General features: G+C 44.6%; 1 protein-coding gene across 6 annotated transcripts in view; it reads left to right on the plus strand.

Annotated features, from left to right (window-relative positions):
• DNAH1 (dynein axonemal heavy chain 1) overlaps positions 1-18436 on the plus strand; it is an 81853-nt gene that overhangs the window by 15981 nt on the left and 47436 nt on the right. For all 6 annotated transcript variants that reach the window (XM_047833571.1, XM_047833547.1, XM_047833563.1 and 3 more), the window contains exons 7-11: positions 401-562; positions 1150-1402; positions 15330-15487; positions 16251-16462; positions 17078-17376. In XM_047833571.1, the coding sequence (XP_047689527.1) occupies positions 401-562; positions 1150-1402; positions 15330-15487; positions 16251-16462; positions 17078-17376 (1084 nt within the window). The remainder of the gene's footprint in view (positions 1-400; positions 563-1149; positions 1403-15329; positions 15488-16250; positions 16463-17077; positions 17377-18436) is intronic.

An 18436-nucleotide genomic window follows, 5' to 3' on the forward strand; every position in this document is an offset into this window, starting at 1 on the left:
AGGGGTTTACTCTGGTCTTGGTCACTTTGAAGGGGTCCAGTTCAGACATGATGAGCTTCACAACTACATCCTCACCAGGTCTCTGTGTGCCTGGGGCTTTCCTGCCTCCCGTTCTAGTTCTGCTGGCCTGTGTCTCTGTCTATCCTGATGGGGTCATGCAGAGCACAGAGACAGAGGGGTGTGGTCCTTCTGGCTCCCCCTGCCACCAGGGGTTCCCCAGAGGCCAGCTCAGCTGGAAGGAAGCAGGATCGCTGCTTTGCTGGAGCTAGAAGGGGTCATCTTGGTGGGAGGGAGGCCAGACCAGTAGCCACTGAGACTCGTCCCCAGCGCCTGCTGCCCACACAGAGTCCCCTACCCACCCTACAGCAGAGAGCACTGGTGGGTTCCCCTCCTGTTTCAGAGGACCCCAAAAGTCGGAAGCTGAAGTATGAATGGTGCGATGTCGGTGTCCTGGACTATGACAAGGAGAAGAAGCTGTACCTGGTACACAAGACAGATGAGAATGGCTTGGTGCGAGATGAGACGGGGAAGCCCATTCTGAATGGAGGGGTCACCGCTGAAGGTACAGGCTCTCTGCCCCACCCCATGCAGACCCCCAACTCAGGACCATGACTGAGGCCACCCCCCCACCCATGGCACAGCCACATCAGGCCTGAATTCTTCCTTGCTCTGTATGTCCTGTGGCTGTCTGTCCCCTGGCCAGTGAAAACCAGAGGACCCATCATTCAGAGAGAGACCCCAGGAAGGGCAAATGGCCATTATTGGGTATGCCTGCCCTGAGCAGCTGACGGTACCACTTGAAACATGATGCAGAGAAGGCATCCAAGGCCCATCAGTTAGTGATGTTTACCTTGAGTGTGGCAGCGAGGAGTGGGCACTTCAGCAGCCGCCCCTGTGTGACTGTTTGTCTGTGCACGGATCTTTATGGTTTACAAAGCACTTTCACATCCATCCATGGCCAACTGTGAGGTGGGCAGGGAGAGGAGTGTTGTCATACCCATTCTGCAGATGTGACAGGGTGTCAGAAGAGAGAACCCACTTGTGCAGGGCCACCATGCATCAGTAGCAGAGTCAGGCTAGAACCTAGTGTTCCAGCCTAGAGAGTCTGACTGTGTTGTGTGTTCCCTTTTCTCTCCCACCTGGCCCCAGGAAGGCACCCCCTCCTCGCCTGCCAGTACTGGGTGCCTCGGATCCAGCTTCTCTTCTGCGCTGAGGACCCACGCGTATTCACGCAGCGTGTGGTCCAGGCCAACGCCCTGCGCAAGAACACAGAGGCTCTGCTGCTATACAATCTGTACGTGGACTGCATGCCCTCTGAAGGCCACCAGCTCATCAATGAGCAGAGCCTGAGCAAGATCAAGCAGTGGGCCATGAGCACACCCCGGATGCGCAAAGGGCCCTCGTGAGTCTCCACCAGACCCTTCGTTATGCCCACTTCCTCCAGGAGCCCAGGGGGCAATGCTCCCTCCGTGCTCACCTGTGGGTCACGTTGCCCACTGCACTGTGGACTTCTTGGCCCCAAGTCATGTCTTTTTCATCTCCAGATCTCTCATTATCAGTATCAACTCATGGATTCTTATTCAAAGGGACAGAACCTGTTACTACTATTTTTTTATTTTGGTGCCCAAATTGTCCCAGATTTGGCCAGAGAGAGCCTCCTCAAGCTGATATATTCCTATCGTTCTTTGAGTGTGTCTTTAATTTGGGGCATAGCAAGAAGTGCTGGGCTCATCTTGTACTTCTCCAGACCCAGCCCTGAAATCAGCTATTTCTCCAAGAACCCCTGGTTCCTTTCAGTGGGGGAGTTTAGAAACCAAGATCTGGGTGTTAGATATGCTCATTGCTACTGGGAAATCATTGCTGTGAGGCTCTTAGGCCAGACAAATCTGGGAAATATATATATTATTATACTATGTTATACTATTATTATATTACATTGCATTAAATTGCATATTACACCCCCCCCCCCCACACACACCCATGTCTAATTCTTTCTGTCTGTTAAAAACCATGGATTCCTAATGATACCTTCAAATTGACCCCAACACCACATGGCTCACTCTCACTTATACATATTTCTTACTTCTTTCTCCAGAAGAAAACTAGCTCCCATTGTTCATAGTATATTTATTTGTTCAGTCCTAGAATATACAGAAAGTAATTTCAAACTGCTAATTCATACTCTTTGGAAGAAAAACTTTACTAAGTAGACTTTGATACAGTGTTCTTTGTCTCTTTACCCTGGGGGCATTTAGTATTAATGTCGCTATATTCCAGCGACTTGGTTTAGTTCTCCACCCCCTTCAGTGGGATATGTTTATTTGATGAAATGCAATGTGGTGGTGGTCCATTTGTTTTATGTATATAATGTATATATTCTATGTATCTGTTTCTCTCACTGATATGTAGTATTCATAAAGGTATCCTCGGATCTGTCACTCTCCACCCCCATTCATTCTATCCTAGCCACATCTTCCCCTGTCCACCCTGTCCCCACCACATGCCCATAGTTAACCAGTAGCACTAGCTTCTGGCTTATCCTTTCTGCATTTCTTCTTGTACAAATGAGCATGTATATTTTCTTTTTTTTTTTTTTAATTTTTTTTAACGTTTATTTATTTTTGAGACAGAGAGAGATGGAGCATGAACGGGGGAGGGGCAGAGAGAGAGGGAGACACAGAATCGGAAGCAGGCTCCAGGCTCTGAGCCATCAGTCCAGAGCCCAACGCGGGGCTCGAACTCACGGACCGTGAGATCGTGACCTGGCTGAAGTCGGACGCTTAACCGACTGAGCCACCCAGGCGCCCCCAAACATGTATATTTTCTTATACGCCATTCCTTCTTACTTGAAGGGCAGCACACTATAGATATCCTTTTGTCTTTTGCCTTTCTCACTTACATACATCCTGGACATCAATCCCTATTAGTTCACTGAGATTTCCTTCATCCCTTTTTTATGGCTACATAGTAGTCTATTGTGTGAATGTGCCCTGTACCATCATTCACTCAACCATTCTCTAATATATAGGCATTTAGGTCATTTCTGACCGTTTGCGATTACAAACAGTACTGCAGTGAAAAACCCTGTGCATTTATATGTTCATATTGTCCCGGGGATAGCTTCAGGGTAAATTGCGAGAAGCAGGATCGCTAGGTCAAAAGATAAGAGCAGATGTAGTTTTTCAGCTGTTGCCAAATTTCCCTCCGCAAGCGTTGTGCCATCTCGCTTACCTGCCAGCAGTGTGTGAGCGCCATTCCCCCCACAGCCTTGCCAAGAGTCTGTTGTCATGCTGTGTGATTTTCTGCCAGTCTGGAAGATAAGTAAGGTAAATCAGTCTGAAGTGTTATATGTGAGGCCATACGTGTTTTCCATCTTTTCATGTGATTAAGGGCACCTTTTACATATTTTTGTGACTCGTCTATTCATGTCTTTTGCCCATTTTTTTCTCTCAGGCTTTTGGGCTTTTTCCTCCCTCTGATTTTGAGTTCTTTCTATATTAGGGATATCCTTCATCTGTGATGTATGTTGTAAATATTTTCTCCTGGTTTGTCAGTTGTATTTTGACTTTGCTTGTGGTAATTTTTGTAATATAACTTGTAAAATATTTATCTAATCAATGTTGTTAATCATCTCTTCTATTACATCTGGATTTTGAGTCACAGTTAGATGGCCTTTCCCCACCGTGAGGGTTTCTTCTAGTACTTGCATGGTTTCATATCCTTGTTCCATCCTTATTTTTTAATGTTTATTTATTTATTTTTGAGAGAGAGAGAGAGAGTGCATGTGAACAATAGTGGGGGAGGGGCAGAGAGAGAGAGAGAAAGAGAGAGAGAGAGAGAGAAAGAGAGAGAGAGAGAGAGAGAGAGAGAGAGAGAGAGAAAATCCCAAGCAAGCTCCAAGCTTTCAGCCCAGAGCTGCTACAGAGCTCTGTCTCATGAATGTGAGATCATGACCTGAGCCAAAATCAAGAGTTGAACTCTTAGCCAACTGAGCCACCCAGGAGCCCATCCTTATGTATGGTATGTGGTATGGATCCAATTTTATCTTTTTCTAAATGACCAGCATTTATTAAGTGGTTTATTAAACACCCATCCGCATTTATTAAAACCTCCATCTGTGTCCCAGTGATTCAAGATGCTACCTTTTTCATACAGTAATTTTCAGATGCAGTCAGGTCTATTTTTGGACTTTCTGCTCTCTTCCACTGTCCCATTTGTCTATTTGTGCAGTTGGACTGTGGTTTAATTATGGATGTTTTACAGTATTTTTTAATGTCTTGTAGGACCAGCCCCCACTTTTGTAGCTTTGCCCTTTCAGTGTTTTCTTGGCTATTCTGGCATGTTTTATTTGTTTGTTTTAACTGGTTATTTCTTAAAACTATGGCAAAATAGACATAATGTAAAAATTACCATTTTAACCATTTTTAAGTGTGCAGATCAGTGGAATTAAGTGCATTCACATTGTTGTGCAACTATCACCACCATCCATCCACAGAACTTTGCGAAACTCTGTACTCGTTAAACAGTAACTCCCTATTCCCGTTGCCCTCCAGTCCCTGGCAACCACCGTTCTACCTTCTGTCTCTGTGAATTGTTCAGGATTTGACCTTTTGTGTCTGGCTTATTTCACTGAGCACAGTGTCTTCTCGGTTCATCGCGTTGTAGTGTGCATCGGAATCTCTTTCCATTCAAAGGAAAAAAATTCCTTTTAATGTTCCATTGTATGCACGTACTGCATGTTAGGTATCCTTTCATCTGTTGATGGGCACTTGGGCTGCTTCCACCTTTTGGTTCTTGTGCATAATGCGAGTATAGGTGTACAAATCTCTCCTTGTGTCCCTACCTTCAGTTCTTGTGGGTGTATGCCCAGAAGTGGACTAGCTATCCATATGATAATTCTATTTGTTGCTGTCGTTTAGTTGTTATTTCGTAATCGTAATGTTAACTCTGCAATCTAACTAGATTTGAAGGGGGGTAAGGAAAACACGGAACCAAAGAGCTGCAGTGAGAGCACTGATTATAGGCTATTATGAGCATATGGGAGAAGGAACAGTCTTGTAGTTAAGAGAAAGCACACGTCAAATTTATTAGGGTTGTCCACACTTGGCAATGGTGAGCTTCTTGCCGGTCTTGCCATCCCTGGGCCCAAAGCACTCCTTGGTTTCCATGGTATTTATGCCCTCTCTCACCTTGCCAAAGGTCACATTCTTGCCACCCAAACATTCAGTCTTGGTAGTGTGAATGAAAAACTGGGAACTGTTTGTGTTGGGTCCAGCAATTGCCGTAGATGAGACACCAGGATCTGTGTGCTTCAGGATGAAATTCTCATCATCAGGTTTCTCCCTCTAGATGGACTCGCTATCAGTGCTGTTATGACATGTGAAGCCACCACCCTGGCGTATAAACCCTGGAATAATTCTGTGAAAGCAGGAACCTTTATAAGCAAATCCATTTTGCTCCAGTCCTCAGAGCACAAAAGTTTTGGGCTATATTTGGAACTTTGCAAATGGCTCAAAGGATACGTGGCCCAAGGGCTCATGGTTGATGGCAAATGTCAAAGACCATCATGGAGTTGACCGTGACGGGGTGGCACAGGGCAGCTCTTGGTGGCGTCAGCAGTATTTGCAAAGCCCTATTTTTAATTTTTGGGACACCATCATCCAGCTGCCTTAGCAGCTGCACTGTTTTATATTCTCACCAGCAGGGCACAAAAGTTCGAATTTCTTCACATCCTCACCCAACGTTTCTTTTCTTGTTGTTTTCTCTGTATAATAGTCATCCAAATGGATGTGAAGTGGTATTCCATTTTGGTTTTAATTTGCATTTCTCTAACAATTAGTGATGTTGGCATCTTTTCATGTGTTTATTGGCCATTTGTAGATCCTTCTTTGGAGAAATGTCTATTAACAATCTTTGCCCATATCTGAATCTAGTTGTTTGGTTTTTGTTGTTGAGTGTTATGAGTTGTCTATATATTCTGGATACCAATCCCTTATCAGATATGTGATACTTTCTCCCATTTCATGGTTTGCCTTTTTATTCTGTCGATCGTGTCCTTTATGTTACCAGGACACAAGGCTTTTCATTTTGATGAATTCTGATTCGTCTTTTTTTCTTTTGTTCCCTTTGTCATAGCCAGGAGATCATTGCCAAGTCCGGTATCATGAAGCTTTTCCCGATGTGTTCTAAGAGTTTTATAGTTTTAGCTCTTACATTAGAGTTTTGATCCATTTTGAGTTAATTTTTGTATATGGTATTACATAAGAGTCCAACTTTCTTCTTTTGCATGTGGATATCCAGTTTTCTCAGCACAATGTGTGGAAAAGACTGTTCTTTCCCCCATTAAATGGTCTTGTCACCCCTGTAAAAAATCATTTGACCCATATATATTCCAGAAGTTATTTCAGAACTATTTATTCTATTCCTTTGGTCTATATGTCTTTATGCCAGCAGTATACTGTTTTGATTACTGCAGCTTTACAGTAAGTTTTGAAATCAGGAAGTGTGAGTCTTCCCACTTTGTTCTTTTTTAAGATCGTTTGGCTATTTGGGTCCCTTGAGATTCCATATGAATTTTAGGATGGATTTTTCTATTTTTGCAAAAAATGTTGTTGGGATTTTGATCGGAATTTGCATGCTTATTTTCCCATGAGCCTTGTATCAAATCCTCTAGGTCCAGTTTAGAAACACTTAGTATTTTTGATGGGGTTTCATTATATTCTTGAACTGTCCTATCCAAGAACAAAGAATGTTCATTCATTTGTTCAAGACTACTTTTGGGAGCACCTGGGTGGCTCAGTTGGTTGAGTGTCTGACTCTTGATTTCAGATCAGGTCATGATATCAGCATTGTGGGATCAAGCCCTGTGTCGGGCTCTACGCTGAGTGTGTAGACTGTTTAAGATTCTCTCTCTCCCTCTACCCCTCTCCCACACTCATGCGCATGCTCTCTCTCTCAAAAAAAAAAAAAAAGACTACTTTTGTGTCTTTCAGGAATGCTTTACATTTTTCTCATATATAGGTTTTGTATATTTCTTATTATTTTGTCTTCTTTGTTGCTATTATAAGTGGGATTTTCTCTACTATTGCTCCTACTGATTTTTGTATGCTAATTTTATATCCTATTACAAACAATCCTTACTGAATTGTTTGAATGTGTTTTATTATTGATTCTCCAGGGTTTTCTTATATTTTTCTTTTTTTTTTAAGTTTGCTTATTTATTTTCAGAAAGATAGAGACAGCACGAGCAGAGGAGGGGCAGAGAGAGAGGGAGACAGAGAATCCCAAGCAAGTTCCGCACTGTCAGCGAAGAGCCCAACATGGGGCTTGAACTCAGGGCCTGAACTCACAAAACTGTGAGATCATGACCTGAACTGAAATCAAGAGTTGGGCATTTAACTGGCTGAGCCTCCCAGGCACTCCTCTCCAGGGCTTTCTAAGTATATATTACCTGTAAATAGAGTTTTACTTTTTCTTCTCCAGTTCTTATTCCTCTAATCACTTTCTCTTGTTTAATTGCATTTTCTAATACTTCCAGTACAATATTGAATAGTAGCGGAGATGGGTAGGCATCCCTACCTGTTCCTAATATTAGTGGAGGTACCTCTAGTAAGTTTCCCCCTTAAGAAAATTCTAACTTTAGGGGTGCCTGGGTGGCTCAGTCAGTTAAGCCTCTGACTTTGGCTCAGGTCATAACCTGTCAGTTTGTGAGTTCAAGACTTGCATTGGGCTTTCTGCTCTCAGCGCAGAGCCTGCTTTGGATCCTCTGTCTCTCTCTGTCTTGGTCTCTCTCTGTCTCTGTCCCTGCCCTGCTCTCATTCTCTCTCTCTCTCTCTCAAAAAATAAACATTAAAATAAAAGAAAAAAAAGAAAATGCTAGCTTTGGGACTTTATTTAATGTATCCATTGAAACTTCTATTTTCTTAAGTGTTGATTTATCACAGCCTTTAAAAGTACCTATGGAGAGGGATGCCTGGGTGGCTCAGTTGGTTAAGTGTCTGACTTCGGCTCAGGTCATAATCTCATTGTTCATGGGTTTAAGCCCTGCATCGGACTCTGTGCTGACAGCTCGGAGCCTGGAGCCTGCTTCAGATTCTGTGTCTCTCTCTTCCCCTCCCCTGTTCATGCTCTGTCTCTGTCTCTCTCTCTAAAAAAAAAAAAATGTATATATATATATATATATATATATATATATATATATGTAATAATAATAATAAAGTACTTATGGAGATAATCATATAATTTTTCTCCTTAGATCTATTAACATTGTATATTATATTAATTGATTTCCTAATATTGAAACAATCTTGTATTCCTTTAATAAATCCCATCTGGCCATGGCGTATCATTTTTTTAAAATATGGTATTGTTGGGTTCTATTGGTTAGCATGCTTTCTAGAACTTTTACATTGATGGAAGGGATGTTGGCCTATAATTTTTTTCATACTGTCTCTATCAGGTTTGAAGCAACTAAAAATGGGAGGATAAAGGAATGAGGAAAGTAGATTGAAGTCAAGATTGTTATAAAGGAACATGAAGGGAGTTGAAGGATACCATTAAAACTTGACAAAACAGATATTAACAAGTTAAATTAGAAAGCAGGGGATTTGGGGCTTGCTTCATAAAGAATATTGATGTTTTCCTTCATTTTCCATACTCTGGAGCAATTTTTGGTGTATTGAGGCTATCTGGTTATTCCCTTCTGCAATCATTTGGACATAATGTTTTTGGTGGGATAGTTCTCTAGTAGGAATTGGTCTATTTAAGCTTATATTCCCAATTTGGGGGTCAGTTTTGGCATACTTTCTTTGTCTAAAAAAATCATCCATGTCTTCTAGGTTTTAAAATGCATTTGCATAGAATTTTGCAAAGTGGTCTCATGATTTAACAATTTTTTTGTTTCAATGTTGACTTCCCCTTATCACCTCCTTTTTTTTTTCTTTTCACATTTTATTTAAATTCTAGTTAGTTAACATGCTGTCACTTCTGATTGTGTAGGGTTATGCTCTCTCCCTTTCTTTGCTTTATTGAGTTACTTAGTGATTTGTTTGGTGTGTTAATTTTTTAAAAATAGGAATTTGATTTATTAACTTGACTGTTTTCTACATCTACCTCATTAATTTCTACTTTTATTATTTCCTTTCTTGTCCCTTGCTTTGGCTTGTATTTTGTATTTTGTTATGTTTATAATGTGTGTGTGTGTGTGTGTGTGTGTGTGCACATGCACTAGAAATTTAATTCACTTATTTACATTCTTGCTTATAAATGTGTTTATAAATGTGTCTAATGAACTTTCTTCTGATAAATGCTTAAAAAATAGTCCACAGATTCTGATATGTAGTATTTCATTTTTTTAATTCCAAAAATTTAGTTTGTATTTCCCATTTCATTACATAATTGTCTAGGGGCACCTGGGTGGCTCAGTCAGTTAGGCGTCTGACTTTGGCTCGGGTCATGATCTTGCAGTTTGTGGGTTCAAGCCTGGCTCTCTGCTGTCAGCACAGAGTCCACTTCAGATCCTCTGTCCCTCTCTGCCCCTGCCCCACTCCCTCTTCCTCTCTGTCTCTCTCTCAAAAATAAATAAACATTAAAAAAAAAAGAATTGTTTAAAATTGTTTAACAGGTTTCACAATTTTGCATGTGGAAAGGACTTGTTAAACTTTGTTAATAATTTTTACTTTAATTGCATTGAGATCAGGGAGTGTTATTTATAATATTGCTACTCTACAGAACTTGCTGGTGTTTTCTCTGTGACCTAATATATAGTCAGTTTTTTGCTGAATGTTCCATTTGCATGTGAGAAGAGGTGTATCCCTCTAGTTAGGGTATAAGAGTTTTTATATATACATATATGCCAGAAAATCTATCTTATTGATTATGTTATTTATGTCTTCTGTATCTTTACTTATTTTTGCCCACAGAGAGTAGTGTGTTACACTATCATTATTAATTGTGGCTTTTAGCATTAAAAAATGTCCTTGAGGACTGTGCCTGGGTGGCTCAGTCAGTTGAGCATCTGACTCTTGGTTTTGGCTCAAGTCATGATCTCACAGTTTGTGAGTTCTAGCTCCGTGTCATCAGGCTCCGTGCTGGCAGTGCAAAGCCTGCTTGAGATTCTCTCCCTGCCCCTCTCCTGCTTGCACACGTGCTCTCTCTCTCTCTCTCAAAATAAATAAATAAACTTAAAAAAAAAGTGTCCTTGATCAGGTAAAATGCTTTTTGATCAGAATTTTACTTTGTTTGATATCAGAATTGTAACCTGATTTTTTGTTATTTCCATTTTTCTGATACATTTTTTCCCAGCTCTCTGTTTTTAGCCTTTCTGAGTTAGTTGTTTTACATAGGTCTCTTGCTATTAGCATATAGTCAGATCTTACTTTGTGAGTGAGATTAAAAATCTTTTTCTTGTAATAAGTGAGTTAAGCAGGTTCACATTTATTTATAGAGCTGGTATGTTTGATCTCAGTTCTGTATTTCCTTCTTTGCATGATGTATTTTCTTTGTTCTTTCACTTTTTAAATTTCTTTCGGTATTTGGGAATATTTTTGCCTTATTTTAGTGCTTTCTTTTGTATTAAACCTTTTATAGTGCCTCGAATCCCCTGCTTTCTTATTTAACTAGTTAATATCTGTTTTGTCAGGTTTCAATGGTATCCTTCGACTCCCTTCATGTTCCTTTGTAACAATCTTGACTTTAATCTACTTTCCTCATTCCTTTCTCCTCTCATTTTTAGTTGCTTTTTTCTCCTTATTATTTAATATGATATTCTTCCACTCTCATACTTATCTTTGTTTTGTTTTTTTTTTAAAAAATAAAATTGATTGATTGATCGATTGATTGTAGGCTCTTTGCCCAATGTGGGGCTCAAGCTCACAGCTTGCTCTATGGACTGAGACAGCCAGCAGCTCTTATCTCTGTTTTAGTCTTAAATCTACAATTAAGTGGATTAAGTGTATCAACCTTTTCTTCTGAAATTTCTCCCATCATCCAGTAGCGGAGGGTAAGGGGGGTGGGGGGTCAATCCTCTTTTTTATATCCTTCTAGGTTCTTGGCTGGGACTCTGTAATACAAGACAGGTTAGCAAAAGAAGAGCTTGCAAATTTACATGTTTCCCTTAACATGGGAGCCTTCTTAAAGAAATGAAGACCTGAGGAGGTTAAACCTACACTAGGTTTGATGAAAAGTGAAAAGTTGTGGGGATAGTGGCAAGACAAAAAGATATGAGCTAAGCGTAGTAAACTGAGGAAAACTTAGCAAGGCCTCTTCACTGGGATTCCACTTGGCATCACTCCGTCTTGGAGCTAAGGATGTCCTGTGCTCTGGGTATAAGGAGGGCACTTCTTACATGAGGGTCTTATATCCTGCTTCCAGGGAAGGCCGTTTCTCAAACTGCTCCAGCTTAAAACATTCAAGATGCCAAGGTACCATATTTTGGTACCATATTTTGGGATAGTATGTCTTGAACCTCACCAGTCTCTTGGTTGGATGAAGCTACTTTTCTAGTAGATTCCTCATAAAGGGTTCAAGGGTATAGTGTTCCTAGAGTTCTTGCATGTTTAAAACTTGACAAACGATTGGAATAAAGTTCTTGGTTCACACTTTTATTGCTTCGGTTTTTGGGTTTTTTTTTTTTAATACTGCTCTTTTGTTGCCTTGCTTTGAATGTTGATTTTGAGAGACCCAGTGCCAGTCCCGCTCCCTTTCCCTTGAAAGTTGTTTGATTTTTTGGCTTGGAGGCCTTGGTGTTTTTTGTTTGTTTGTTTGTTTTTGTTTTTTGTTTGTTTTTTCAACAATCTTTAAAGTCTAAGCATTTTACTAGTTTACATCTCAGAGTTGATCATTCTGGGTCAATTTTCCTTAGTACAAAATGGGCCTTTTAAATACATAGATTGAGATATTCTTTATTTCTGGAAATTTCTCTTGGATTATAGTTTTAAATATTAGTTGTGTTCCTTTATCCAGTTTTTCTTTATCAGATTCCATTATATATCTCTATCTATCTATCTTGCTTTGCTTTTTTACCTATTTCTAATTTAACCACTTTCTGTCCCTTCTAGTTCTTTTTTTTTCTTTTTTGGCCTTATTTTAATTTTCTTGGTTATATTCCTTTCTTCAATGTATTTTATTATTTTTTTTTACTTTATTAAATTTTTTGACTTTATTCTTCCGTAGGCACCTCATAATTTTGCCTTCCTTCCAGAGATAATTTTGTTTCCTCCATCTTCTTGCTGTTTGCCCATTTCTGTGTTTTAGTTGTGAGTTTCGGATTCAAGGTATTTTTCATATGCCCACATACTTGTGTGAAGATATTTGGTTCAGTTTGAAGTGTTATGTTAGTTTTCCTTTGCTTTGTCTTTGTTTTTTCTTTGAGGGATAGGTGAGAATTTTCATCAGGTAAGGTGCTCTCTCCTTCAGTAGCTTTATGTAAATGTGGTTACTTTCACCTATTCAGTTCAGGGATTTGGGGTGATTTACAAGATTCCTAGTTCCAGGGCGCCCTCTTCTGTTAGGATAGCAAACTATTAAAAATTTTTTTTAAGTTTATTTTATTTTGAGAGAGAGAGAGAGAGAACAAGTGGAGGAGGGGCAGAGAGAGAGGGGGAGAGAAAGAGAGAGAGAGAGAGAGAGAGAGAGAGAGAGAGAGAAAGAGAGAATCCCAAGCAGGCTCTGCACAGTGCAGAGCCTGATGTGGGGCTGGAACCCATGAACTGTGAGATGGTGACCTGAGCCGAAGTTAAAACGCTTAACCGACTGAGTCACCCAGATGCCCCAGTTTGTTTGTTTTTTTAAGTCGGTGTGTGTGTGTGTGTGTGTGTGTGTGTTGGAGAGAGGGCTTGTCCTCCAAGTTGTTTGTTCTCTCTTATCTTGCAAGACTCTAATTTTTTACTTTTGCTTCCTTTTCTATCACCCTTCAATCTCCAAAGTACTCCTCTTCTTGTCTTTTACTTTCCCCTTTATGTCATGATGCCTTTCAAAGAATGTTATCTTGGGGGCACCTGGGTGGTTTAGTTGGTTAAGCGTCTGACTCTCGATTTTGGCTCAAGTCACGACCTCAGGATTCTTGGGATCGAGCCCCATGTCAGGTTGTGCGCTGTCATTCGGGTTGTGCGCTGACAGCGCAGACTGCTTGTCTCTGCCCCTCTCCCCGCCTCAAAATAAATAAAGAAACTTTAAAAGAAAAATGTTACCTTGAATGCAAGCACAGAGGCCCCTTCCTTGTCCTAAGTGCTCTGCTTCTCCAGAACTCGGTCAGTGTTCTTGCAGTTGGGGTGGACTTTCTGTCTTGCTGGTAGGATCTTAGACCAAGCTTAGGGCTCCCACTGCTCCCCTCTTCTGCACAGTTTTTTTCAGACAGCCTTCGTTTTCCAGTCAGGCTGGCAGCAGGAGGGTGAGTAGTAGCTCACTGGGAACAGATGATTATTCTTCTAAAGATAATGTGAAGTTTGGGCATTTTCTTTATTCTGCTTATGCTAAAGGTGAGGGTTTAGGAAGCGTTATTTGTCCTTTTCTTTTTTCCCCCTTCTTTCTTTCTTTCTTTTTTTTTTTTTTTAGAGCATGATGGGAAATTGGAATTGACGTAGCCACCATTACCTTGGTGGTCCAGAATTCCATTTCTTGAGTTTGTATCATTGGCAGTGTGTTTGGCTTTCATAACAAATATGCTGGGCTCAGATTGGCCTAGACAGTAGGGGAATCCACTGTTTTGCCTGTAACTAGGAACTGGGTGCAGGATGTGCCAGCTTAGTGTGCCGGGGCTGTCTCCAGGGTGTGCTGGCTTCATCCCCAGGCGGGATGGCAGCAGCAGTTTCAGAAGCACAAAGTCCAGAGTCCACTGAGTCCTGCCATAGATTGGATTCCCTTGAAGCAGAGCCGGTTTGAGGGATTCTTATACAATTGATTTCTTGATGAAGTCCTCCCAGGAGACATCTCTAAGGGAGTGAAGGCCACAGGATGTAATGGAGGAAGCAGCTGGGCAGAGATGTGATTTTAGGAGAAGTACTGCCTCTGATCTCACAGGGAACTCTGGAGCATGAACAATACCCCAGAATTTGTCTTGAGGAAGATGGGACAAGGGGGCTTGATTTTACAGCTCGGCGTCAGTTGTTGATTATAACTGAGTCACATTCCCACTCCTAAGCCAATTAGCAGGTTGAGCTCCACCATGACCGGCTTAGACAGGTGAGATAACCCAGAGCTAACCCAGACTTGTCATCTTCCTCGAAGTCAAGTGAGAGAGGAGAGAGTTCTAGAGCAGCAGTCAGGTCCAATTAGGAGGAAGTGGATGTCAGGCAGGCAGCCATGTGTGTGGCAAGTGTCTCTCTTGTGCCAGGCACAGGGGCGCAGCAGTGAACACACCCCATGAAGGGCCTGCCCTCCTGGGCTCTCAGTCTGGCCAGGAAGACACACAATAAGAAAATGAGGTGATTCAGGGTTTTGATAGGTACTGTGGAGACCAGGAAAGACAAGGGAACAGAGATATCATGGAGGGGCTCCTTTACATTAGATGGTCAGAGAAGGCCTCGCTGGGGTGGTAACATTTGAGTTGAGTCCTGGAAAAAGTAAGGGGAGAACAGGATGCTGACTGAGGGAACAACAGTGAACGAATGAAAGAAATGCCCTTAGGGGGTCAGGAGCATTAGGACTGGGGAGGCACGTTGGGGGCACAAATGAGGCTGCCCTCATCCAGAGGGGGCAAGGCTCGTCTTAGATAGAAACTCTAAGCGGGGAGCCTGGGCTGGTCAGGCAGAAGTAGGAGTGGGTCAACCAGGGTGTGGCCCCCAGAGGAAACAGTGTATGCAAAGGCTATGAGGTGAGAGCTCAGCGCTGCCTGTGGCTGGGGTGGGGTGACCAGAGAGGAGAACAAGGAGGGGCTGGAGCGCCTCTTGGAGCTCAGGAAGAGGTTAGGCTTTATCCTAGGATGTAAGGACCCAGGGACCCAGGGACCCAGGATGGATTTTTAGCAAGAGAAGGAGGTGCTTATACTTGAGTTTTGTGGGGAGTGGATTGGAATGGGCAGGGGTGAAAGTGAGGGGACCAGGCAGGGAGGGTGCCTTGTCGGGATGACATTGAGAAGTGAGAAGCAAAACAGGCAGACTTGAACTGATGTGATGGGGAAGAGGGGGTGGCATGAAAGAGGGAGGGGACAAGGGTGATGGAGGTTAGTGGTGGGGGGCCAGGTGGGAGGTGTGCTCATGAATCCGGAAGGGAAGCCCCAAACTCATGCCCACAGGTTAACGCTAGAGGAGAGTGGGCCCCAGCCAGTCCACAGCGTGGGGGTGACAGGGTATATGGAGCCCCCTGACGTCCCTGTCCCCCCTCTCCATTGGCAGCGTTCTGGAGCACCTCAGCAATCTCTCCAGAGAAGTGAACCTGGACTATGAGCGCAGCATGAACAAAATCAACTTTGACCAGATTGTCTCCTCCAAGCCTGACATGTTCTCCTACGTGACCCTGCCTAAGAAGGAGGAGGAGAAGGTGCCCAGGCAAGGTGAGGGGCGTTGGACAAAGACCCCATGGCCACCCCCCTGGCCACAGCCCTCCTGCCCTCCCTTCACAGCACCCACTGTGCTGCTTCTCCAGCTGCCTGGAGGGCAAGGGTCGGGGTGGGGGTCAATGAAGACTCCTTTAAAAACCAGTAGTGTGAGCAGGGCTGAAGGAGCCAGGTAAATGTGTACTAGGACAGCAACTGTTGAGAAATGGATGAAAGGGCTCTGATGGTCTGACTGAGGAACATACCGCCCGCCCTTCCTCCAGTAGCAGGAGCAGGTGGCATTGCTACAGCCCCATTTGACTTGTGGCAGACTGAGTCTCAGAGTAGGACACTAGTTCCCCCAAGTCTTCCTTTCTCTGAGTTCCCTGATGCCCGTGAATTTCATTCCTGTGAAATGCCCAGGAAGCTGGGGCAGTGCATGGGCGGTGGGCACTTCAAGGGTCCTGGTGCCCACATCTCCTTCGCTTGGTGCTGGGTTATGTTGCAGCGTGGGTGGGAGTGAAGGGGGAGATGGTCTGTGACTCTCCTGCACTTCAAAGGGGTCAGTGACCCAGAGGGGCCTGGAGAGGATTCATTTACTCGCCCAGAGTGGGCAGCTCATTGCGAAGCTGTAGGGCCACTCTGGAAGGTCTTGGGAAAAGAGGGGTTCTGGGGACGTGGGTGTCTCTTTGGGAGGAGACGGGAGTTGCATCTCTCCATCAACACCCCTGATGTTGTCCCAGGCCAATCTGACACTGGCCCTCTACCGCCATCCCTGCAGGGCTGGTGAGTGTTCCCAAGTACCCCTTCCGGGAGCAGAAAGAGGATTTTACCTTTGTGTCCCTGCTTACACGGCCGGAGGTTATCACGGCCCTCAGCAAGGTGCGGGCTGAGTGCAACAAGGTGACTGCCATGTCCCTGTTCCACTCAAACCTCTCCAAGTACAGCCGCCTGGAAGAGTTTGAGCAGATTCAGTCACAGACCTTCTCTCAGGTGCGTGGTCATCAAGGGCATGGAGGGCTGCACACAGGCCAGAGCCTTGGAGCTGACTGGCTAGTGGTGAGGCTGTGGGCTCTTGTTCTCTTTAAAACCTAGACCTTGTGGGAGGATGGGGGGTGGTGCTCCCAGGAAGATGGCTCATCCCAGAGAAGAAAGGAAGCCCAAGGTAGTCACTTTCCAGCCAACCCTGGTGGCCTCTGAAGCAGACCCCTTGTGTTGGAAAGGAGAGCAGGAACCCCACATACCCCCTGAGAATTGGGGTGTGAGGGAAGAAGGGTACAGGCTTGTGGGGGATCATCACCAGATGGTCCAGAGAAAAGCTTCCCTTCTCTGTTTCATTCTGTGTCTCTCTTTCTCTGCTCATTTCCTGTGTCTCAGTCTCTGTCTCTTTCTTAGCTGGAGGAAAAGTCCTGTTTCTGCTGTCCCCTTTCCCCTTCCCCCAGAGCATCCCTGGTCCCCAGGGTCACAGGAGGGTGCTGGTTGGTAGGGGTGGGGGGAAATCCTTCTGTGGTCATCTGGGTCCTGGGACCGCCCCAGCACAGCGGTGCACGTAGCTGTGGGCAGCACATTCCTGGGGCGGCTGCCTGATGCCACCCATGGCCACTCCAGGTGCAGATGTTCCTAAAGGACAGCTGGATCAGCACGCTCAAGGTGGCCATGCGTAGCAGCTTGCGTGACATGAGCAAGGGCTGGTATAACCTCTACGAAACCAACTGGGAGGTGTACCTCATGTCGAAGTTGCGCAAGCTGATGGAGCTGATCAAGTACATGCTGCAGGACACGCTGCGTTTCCTGGTGCAGGACTCACTGGCCAGCTTCTCGCAGTTCATCAGCGACGCTTGCTGCAGCGTGCTCGACTGCGCTGACGACATGGTCTGGGGCGAGGACTTCATCAACAGCCCCTACAGGTTGGGGGAGGTGCCTGGTGACCCCACCGCCACTCCTTGCTAGGCCCCAGGGGCTAGGCTGATGCAGGGTGGGGGGAGGAGGGCAGCCAAGATGAGGGTGCCCAGCACTGCCAGGTCTCAGACGGCAAGGAGAGCCTGGCCCCTGCCCTGGTGGCCAGGGAATGTCCCACCAGCTCCAGCTTGCATGTCTCTGGTGACCTTCATTTTCTCAGTCGGCAGTTACTCTTTGAGTACTTGCCATGAACCAGGTGGGGTTCTAGGGGCATAAGAGACGTATGACTCCTACTCTCATGGGGGACAGACTGCAAACAAATGAATCAGTAGCTGGTCATGGCCGATCTTGGCAGGGGGTGTGACAGACCCTGGGTGGGGCAGGGGAATTTGCCAGGGGTTCAGGGTCATCTGAATGAAGACCTGAGACCATGAGGAAACTGGCTGCAGAGATGCTAAGGAGGGGCGCTGGTAGAGGGACCAGAGGCTCGGAGGGGGAGGAAGAACTCGGGGCGGTCGAGGAAGGAAAGGCTAGAGCTATGGCTGGAGCAGGGAGGGCCGGTCAGGATGGCGTGGGAGAAGTTGCAGTGGCAGGCCAGATCACAGAGCCTCCTTGGGTCATGGTCCGGGGCTAGATTTATTCTAAGTGTGGTTAGCGGCCACCAGACGGGAGTTATAATCTGATTAAACGATGCTCTGGATTTGTGGGGACAAGTGAGGCAGAAGACAAATGAGACCAAGTCTCCTACCATTGTCTAGACGAGGGAGATGACAGGGGGGGCTGGGGTCTGAGGGCAGCAGATTTGGGGCCATGCATGGGTGGCAGTGCTACAGGCCAGGCTGCAGGAGGATGTGCAGTGGGAGGAGGGGAGGGGAGGAGATGAGCTGACTCCTGGGGTCCGCAGCTAGCACTGAGCCCTGAGGGGAGCTGGCAGGAGTCAGGGGACACAGAATGTTTGAGATGCCCATTAAAGGTCCAGGAGGGTGGTCTAGAGTGAAGCAGGGAAGCCTGGCTGGGATCTAGGCTTGAGGGTTGCTGGTGTGTGGTGGGCATCTGAAGTTAAAGATG

Source organism: Prionailurus viverrinus, chromosome A2, assembly GCF_022837055.1.
Source record: "Prionailurus viverrinus isolate Anna chromosome A2, UM_Priviv_1.0, whole genome shotgun sequence".
In the NCBI taxonomy this organism is placed as follows: domain Eukaryota; kingdom Metazoa; phylum Chordata; class Mammalia; order Carnivora; family Felidae; genus Prionailurus; species Prionailurus viverrinus.